Genomic DNA, 8490 nt, shown 5'->3' on the forward strand with positions numbered 1-8490 from the left:
CTGAATATCCCTCTGTGCCCATTCCCTCCCTCACTATCCATGGCGACTATCACTGGTCATATTCTTCCCATAGTATAGAGAGCACCTTCTCTCACTCTCTCTTTTCCTCCATCCTCCAAAATACCATGAGGGGATAAGGTCTCTACCCCAAGGAAAGCCAGGCCTGGTGCCAAGGGAAGACTCTTCTGGTGGATGAGTACTATGCTCTTACAAGGATGCTCAGAAATCTTTTCCTGGCGGTTGGCTTCATTGCCGTACCCCATTCTTGTCCTGCTTCAGTCTCCCAAGACAGTCTCCTAATCTTCCCTCCCCCACGCTGATCTTGGTCCAGTCCACAAGCACTTACCACATGCTCCAGTTCAAGGGATCTCATGGTACCCTTGCCCTGGACAAAGGGCTCCTAAGGCACATACATACCCAGGAGGATGGGGGAGGAGTGTAAACTGGGTCCTCAAGGGCTGGGCAGCTAGCTCTGACCCCCACATATTGAAGGAGCTCAGAAAAGAAGACAAGCTGGAGCACTGTGGCTTTAGAATAACAGCCTTTGAGCATAGGTGGGCTCTGGAGCATGGGGAGGATCTATGTGGGTAGCAAAGAGGCCATTGGAAGGAATCTCCAGAGCTACAATAAGTCTTTTCTGCACTCAGGGCCTTGCCCTGTATGGAGGACAGATGGACAATAAGGAGGCAGGGAAGGAGGAGCTAGCATGATTGTTGATGGTGTTTACTTTCCACAGGGATCTCCCCACCCAAAGCACCAGGATCTCATTTCCAGAAGAATGGCCCAGATGTCTTCAGTGCAGGAACTCTTCCATGAGGCAGCCCAGCAGGTAGGTTAGTAGGTATGTGGCTGGTGATGGAGCTGCCAGAGGCCTGTGAGCCAGGGGTCACCAGCCAGCCAGCGGAATGGGAACATGACAGTGTCTCAGAAATTAAAAGCAGTTGTCTCAGAAATTCATTTTGTCATTCAGTTTAATTGAGAAAACCTCATAGACAACTCTTCAATGTCTATGTGCAGAAAATCTTCTTTGGTATTATTTGTAATGGATTTTGAATCTTGCACCCCTGCTCCCCATCTTGGGAGACTTCCATGAACAAAGTGAGAACCTCAGAAAATATGAATTCCTTGTAAAGTTCTCATTACAAGAAAACCTCATAGGTACTGAAGTCAAATGGATTTCTGGATTGTCTAATGTCTACTGGATTTTTTCCCTTCATCTTTTTTCTGTTGATTATTATTTATAGTAAATATTCCACATGTGGATATGCAGTTGAAGTGGCTCTCCCCAGAAATAGTTGATTTCTTTTTTCTTTTGGTACCGAGGATTGAACTCAGGGGCATTCAACCACTAAGCCACATCCCCAGCCCTTTTTGTAGACAGGATTAGAGACAGGATCTCATGGAGTTACTTAGTGCCTCACTGTTGCTGAGGCTGGCTTTGAACTCGAGATCCTCCTGTCTCAGCCTCCTGAGTCACTGGAGTTACCCAGGCATATGCCATTGCACTTGGCAATAGTTGATTTTTAAAGGAATGCCCTGGCACTGGGGGGATGGGAGGAAGGAGAAAGAAATGAAAAAGTTAGGTATTTATCAGGCAACTACTTACACCCAGGATCTCTGCCATCCACAGTCACTCAAGTTTTCATTGTCTCTTGGATTTCTCTCATGCTTTGTGAAAAGAGGCAAGAGGACTTTTCAGCATTCTGACAGGGGGAATAAGCCCCCTAAGAGGGGAAAGAACTAACCAAGTCCTCCACAACAGTAAGAGAGCAGGATCCAGATGCACCCTGAGCCAAAGGGCAGGGGATGGTGAGGAAGGTGGGACTCAGGCTTGGTGGGAGGATGGTAACCCTCTATTCATAGGCACATGTGAAAAAAATATAGCATGTGGTTGGCAGGCAATAAGAGCTCAGTAAAAACTACTGCTGCCTTCCCCTGGGTCTAGGGCATGTTTCTGCACTCCCAGCTCTTAGCTCTTAGCAACTTGCCTCCAGCCCAGAAATATTCAAGCTGCTTAGAAATGAGTGGTAATTTGGGCTTGTTTCTCAATGATACTTCATTACCCTTGCCCAGAGCTGTTCACTCCAGGTGAAAGGCCCAGGACTATGCTCTTGGTGTGCTTGAGGACTCTCAGTTTGATTTGTTAAGGGTTTTATATTTCTTTAGTTTGACCGATCTCTCATATACTTCCCCTGTGTTCTCTTTGGATATGTAAAACTGTATGTGAGTCTTATAATTATAAATTTATTTATGGACTACTTTTAGTCGGCACTTTGTCAAGCATGAAAAAGAACCCCAAATGGAAAATGTGAGGTCCAGGAATTCCAAAAAGAGAATCAAAGCAGACATTCTGGGTTTTTCTCTGTGAGAAGAATCTGTTCTCTCATCCTTTCCCTTGTTGGAGACCTTCAGTGGCTCCCCATGTCCACTATCATGAGTTCGTTTAGCTTAAACCCTGTGTGGTCTTACCCTGGTAGGTTTCCGGTATCTTCCACTCTATGTCCTCACTTTCAGGCAAACCACACCATTCCCCAGTGCTTGTATCTTCCCTGGGCTTTGCTGATAATTCTCACTTGACTGAGTTGTCATTAGAATCCTCCCAGTATCTGTGGCAATGCCTGGCATTTAAGTGACAATGAACGTCCATTGATTAACAGTGCAATTTCAGTTGTTTTACATGCCCTATCACAATGTTGTCTTTAAAAAAAATATTTATTTTTTAGTTGTAGTTGGACACAATACCTTTATTTTATTTATTTTTATGTGGTGCTGAGGATCAAACCCAGGGTCACATGCTAGGTGAGCGCTCTACCGCTGAGCCACAACCCCAGCCCAGAATGTTGTCTTTTAAAATGTGATGGACACTAAGGCTTATATCAGCTCCTTCTTCCTCAATATCTAAACACTGAGAGGTTGAACAGTGTTTAATGTCCAGAGTCAAGACTTTTGACCTATACTGTCTAGACACATTGAAACCTACTCCTTTTTCTCTCTCCTGCATTGTCTAGGATACCACATCTTCTCTGGATTATTCATACCCTCTTTCTTTCTCCACATTGCTACTAAGTGACTCTTTCCTGAAGTGTCAGTCTGTACATTTGTCTCCTCTGGTTAGACCCCTTCAGTGGCTTCTCATTGCCTTTAGAATATAGTTCAGACTCCTTGTCTTGACCCCCAAGGCCCTCCATGATCTGACTAATCTGTCCTGTTCCTGTGGGATCCTGTGTCACTGCCTGTGTGGCATGGAAATGAGCTGTTTCTTTCTTATCTTCCTCAAGTCTATGAACTCCACAAGATCAGGAACATATCTTTTTTTTTTTTATGTGGTGCTTAGGATTGAACCCAGTACTTCACACATGCTAAGCAAGCACTGTATCACTGAGCTATAGCCCCAGCCCCAGCCCCAGGGACACATCTTATTCATGTCACATCCCAATACCTGCCATAGTGCTCAGTGCAGAGAAGATGCTCATCAGTGCTGGACCTACTAAGTCCTAGTTGGACTCTTCCAACTAGAAGTTAGAGAAGCTGTCATTTGCATTAAGGAAATGGAACACATGGCAGATTTGGGAAACACATCCCAGAGGGTAAGGAAATGATAATTGCTGCCAGTTACTGGGTACCTTTTGTGGTCAGAACACTTAATATGCATTACCTTAATTAATCTTCACAATATTATTCTGGAGGAGACATGATTAGTTTTGTTTTATAGATGAAGGACTAAAGCACTTTGAAAGCAGGCATGTTTGATGCCCAGGCACAATTTTTTATCTTTTCTGCCTGTTCCAGTTGTATAAGCAAAGCTACCCAGATGGTAAATCAAGGGCCTTTGTTGGGGGAACAGGGAATAGGCTGGGTGGCTAGTGCATTTGGATCTGAACTCTGGGATTGGCTGGCCCTCAAGAACTTTCCTGTGAACCTTTTTAAACCCTTACTCCAGTATTGGCGGGGTCAGAAATTCTGCTAAGAGCTTTGTGGCCTGTGGAACACGGGGTTAAGTAGGCATGCCCAGTGAGAAGACAGGCTAGTGGTGTCAAGACAAACTTTTGATCTTGACCTATATTTCTCTTGGTCATTGTGACTAGAAGGTTGCTCATAGGTTGTGAGTTAGGTAGAGAAGTAGATGTATGATTTGTTGGTTTGGCTTTAATCATTTTAGGATCAGATAGGGTAGCTGTGTATATGTATATTGGTCAGTCATAAGTGCACCCCTTACAGAAAGGCAGTAGTTAGATCTAGGGGTTGATGATGTGGTGGTCAAGAGTACATGTGTCACCTGGGTTCAAGTATTGGCTTTAACACTTTGTGACCTTGGACCAGTTACTTACCTCATTAAGCCTCCATTTCCTCACCTATAAAATGGCTACATTTAAATGAAAAAGAATCAAGGAGATAATTCCTGCAAATATTTAGTATAGTGATTGGTTCATAGCATTCAATAAATGTCGGCCAATAATAAAATTAAAGTGGGGAATAGAATCCAAAGAGTAGTGTATAAATTATCAAAAGGATCCGCTGGCAAATAAACACATGACTCAGCACAACAAAGTCAGGCAGAAGACTTAAGGCAGAAGTCTCAAATCTAGAATGACATCATTGGCCAGCATGGAATGTGGGGGTATGGGAGGAGGTGCTTCCCTGTGTCTGAGGCCTGCATGAGTCCCAGGGTATGATCCACCTGCCCCTTGTCTCCCAGCACTGTCTGATGTCCTGCTCTTTCTCTTCTCTGTCCTTTCCTCCTTTGGTCTCTCTTTTTAACTTCTCAAATTTTCATACCTAAATTAACTTGGCATAGTAACAGAGTCTGGCCAAGTTTGGGTTAGGCCAAGAGGTAGAGAGGTACTCAGAGATCCTCTAGCCTAGTCTCCTTGTTTAGAGAGTTAGGAAACAAGCCAGAGATATTGAATGACTTGTGCAAAGACACATGCAAGGAGTGACAGTTGGGCTGGAACCTAGGCTACTGACCCAAATACAGCTCTGGGTTGATCCAGTCTTCAGGTTATAATTTTGAGCATTGATGCTAGGTTTTGCCATCTCAAAAGCTTTGCTCTTATTTCAGAATCCTGTTTAGCCAGTGTACTCTTCAGAACTGACTTGTATTTTTACTAGGCATTTTTTCCCCATAGCTTTAAGGTAAAATTGAAGTACAATAAAATGCACATATTTGAAGTATGCAGTTTGATAAGTTTTGACATGTATATAGCCAATACAATCAATATAAAAAGCGTTTTCATTACTTTTTAAAATTTGAAATTATGCAGACTGTTTCCTGCATGATTTAGTACATTAGAAATTAATCACTTTAAGATATATAGAACCCCACCTCCACATGTCAACTATTTCAAAATTAAATGGCACACTTATAAATATCTCAGAGGTCAAGGAAGAAAGCATAAGAAAAGTAAATAAAAGTGCTTTTGAACTAAGTGAAATAAAAGCTTAAAATATCAGGATCTCTGGGATGGAACAGTACTCAGATGACCATTTATAACTTAAAGTACTTGTCTGAGACAGAAACTAGAATAACAAATTATTTTCAAATGAAGTAGTAGGAAGGAAAAAATGAGAGTAGGAGCAGAAATATATGAAATAGAAAAGAAAGACTATAGCTAAAATTTAATAAAACATAAGCAAGTCTAATCAAGAAAAAGCAAGAGCACAAAAATTAACAGCAGTGGAAATGGAGCTATCAAAATAACCCTACAGATGCTAAAAATATTCTAAGGTAATATTACAATTGTATGCCAACTTATGTGATAGCTTACATAACAAGGTCTATATTAGAGAAGGATCTGTGTGCTACTGAGAAGAAAGTGTATTCCGTCATTGATGGATGAAATATTCCATATATGTCTGTTAAGTCTAAATTATCAATTATATTTTTTACTTAAATAGCTTTATTTAGTTTTTGTTTAGAGGAACTATCCAGTGGTGACAGAGGCATGTTAAAGTTACCCCGTATTATTGAGTTGTGATCTATTTGATTCTTGAAATGGAGAAGGGTGTGTTTGATGTACATAGATGCTCCATTGTTTGGAGCATAAATATTTACAATTGTTACATCTTATTGATGTATAATTCCCTTAAGCAATACGAAATGTCCTTCTTTGTCCCTTCTGATTAACTTTGACTTGAAGTCCACTTTATCTGATATGAGGATAGAAACCCCTGCTTGTTTATGAGATCCACGTGGGTGATGGTTTTTCCCATCTTTTCACTTTCAGTCTGTGGTTGTCTTTGCCTATGAGGTGAATTTCTTGGAGACAGTGTATTGTTGGGTCTTGTTTTTTTAACTCAGTCAGCCAGTCTGTGTCTTTTGATTGATGAGTTTAGGTACTTGGCATTTTTTAAAGACTGTTTTAACATCTTTAAAAAGCCATACTATGCATAGCATATGGAAGACCCTGAGGTCCACCCCAGTGCCACAAAACAAAAGCAAAAACAAACTCTACACATGTGTAAAGTAAGCATGGGCATCCCATGTTATGCAATGGCATATTTATTAGTATGTACAGAAATGAATGCAACTGAGGTGAAAGGAAAAGGGAACTTTGGACAAGATAGTCTTACTAGCCCCTCCTTTTACAGACAAGGAAACCTGGGCCTAGATGATTGGGTAGGAAAATAAGGCTCTTGTCTTAGGTTCTGGGGAACCATGAACCCCCTTGCCTTCTTGGTTTTTGGAGAACAAGAAACTTACACAATTTTTAGGACTCTTCAGTAAAAACGATACAAATTACAAATACAAAATTAGATATAATCTCTGGAAGGCATCCAGTGCAAGTGAAGGATCTAAACTATTAGTGTCAACATAAAATCCATCTCTGGAAAATGGACAAAACCCCATATAAATAACTTAGCAGATGCTCATTTTCTGAAAATATTCCTTAATTCTGCAAATTAAAAATATCAAATATTCATTAAAAAAGATCAACATTGGCAATTTCTTATAGTCCAACCTAATATTATATAATAAAAATCTTGGGAAACTAGAAAAATAGAAAAGAAAATGGACAAAATTGATGTTTAGAGGTAGCAGAAGAAAAGAAGCATATGATCCTGGAGTCAGTGGGAGAGAAAAAATGACAGAATCTCAGGGCCAAGATGCATCTGAGGCATTTCACATGGATACTATACCCTTCCCTTCTCTTTCTCCACTGCCTTTCCTCTTTCCATTTTATAGTCCCATTTTTTACTAGGCATATATTTTTAAGACTGTTTCAGCATCTTTGCCCCCAAATGACAAGTGGGCCCAAAATGCTGCACGTTTATAGAAAGTAAAGTGGAGACATTTGCTGGATAAAGGGGTCCTACCTAAAAACTGGGATGAAAGTGTTTTTCACTGAAGTGAAATAGGTGTGTTCTGTGTCTCATTTGTATCTGCAAGATTTCAATTTGTGGAGGTTACTGAATGATAACACAGACAGATCAATATCATGAAAAGAATATTGTAATTGCTTATATTTCCCAAGAGAACAGAATAAGCCACACTTTGCAGGGCTACAGGGGAAGCTCCAGGGTTGGTCACATGGTCAAAGACAGGAGTGAAAGAAGAGCCCAGGCCAAAGCCTTTATCGGGATTTCTGCAGGAAAGGCAAGGTAGATAAAACAGTTTAGAATTGGCCATTTTGAATAATTCGGATGGACTATGGACTGTAGGAGTGGTCTCTAGTTGCCTGGTACCCAGCCCTGGATGATTTAGGTCACATAAGATAGTGCCTTGGTGTATAAGAGTTAGACAAGGTGGTGGTTGGAGCTGTAGACTCAGAACTGGTTGGCTTGTGTATGAAAGGCATGTTCTTGCCAAGCCCTTTGCTATTTCTAAGAATTGGCTAGTCCTGGGAGGGTCAGTCTCTTCTAAGCCAGCACAATTTTTAAGTTGCCATAGCATTATAAGATATGGAAATTTAAAAAATAAATAAAGAAAACATGGGTAATTCAGTCTGCTTAATTGTAAATGGATGACCTAAGTGACTTCAAAACTTCTTACTGTTGTGCTTGCTTCGGCAGCACATATACTAAAATTGGAACGATACAGAGAAGATTAGCATGGCCCCTGCGCAAGGATGACACGCAAATTCGTGAAGCATTCCATATTTTTTAAGTAGAAGCCAGAACGTCAGATAAAGAAGACAAAATATATCATCTTGAAAAGAGTCTAGCCAACTCAAAAAGGCTGGTAAAAAACCACGAGCAAAACATCCAAGAGATATGGGATAACATAAAAAACCCAAACTTAAGAGTCATTGGGATAGAGGAAGGTATAGAGGTTCAAACCAAGGGAATGAGCAACCTGCTGAATGAAATAATTATAGAAAACTTTCCAGAAATAAAAAAGGAAACGGATATACAAATTGTAGATGCATACAGGACACCGAGCATACAAAATCACAGTAGACCAACACCAAGACACATTGTTATGAAGATATCCAATATACAGAACAAAGAGAAAATATTAAAAGCTACAAGAGAAAGGAGGCAGATTACATT

At 40.7% G+C, this 8490-nt stretch overlaps 1 protein-coding gene and 1 non-coding gene across 2 annotated transcripts in view; both read left to right on the forward strand.

Moving 5' to 3' along the window:
• Positions 1-729: 729 nt before the first annotated feature.
• Slc12a8 (solute carrier family 12 member 8) overlaps positions 730-8490 on the forward strand; it is a 143180-nt gene continuing 135419 nt past the window's right edge. The window contains exon 1 of the mRNA XM_015487285.2: positions 730-829. Within this exon, the coding sequence (XP_015342771.1) occupies positions 779-829 (51 nt within the window). The 5' untranslated portion in view covers positions 730-778. The remainder of the gene's footprint in view (positions 830-8490) is intronic.
• On the forward strand, positions 7995-8101 carry LOC125613647. The gene has a single exon (XR_007344213.1). It is a non-coding gene; the product is annotated as a U6 spliceosomal RNA (small nuclear RNA).

The sequence above is a fragment of the Marmota marmota genome, unplaced genomic scaffold (genome assembly GCF_001458135.2).
Source record: "Marmota marmota marmota unplaced genomic scaffold, marMar, whole genome shotgun sequence".
NCBI classification, from domain to species: Eukaryota; Metazoa; Chordata; class Mammalia; order Rodentia; family Sciuridae; genus Marmota; species Marmota marmota.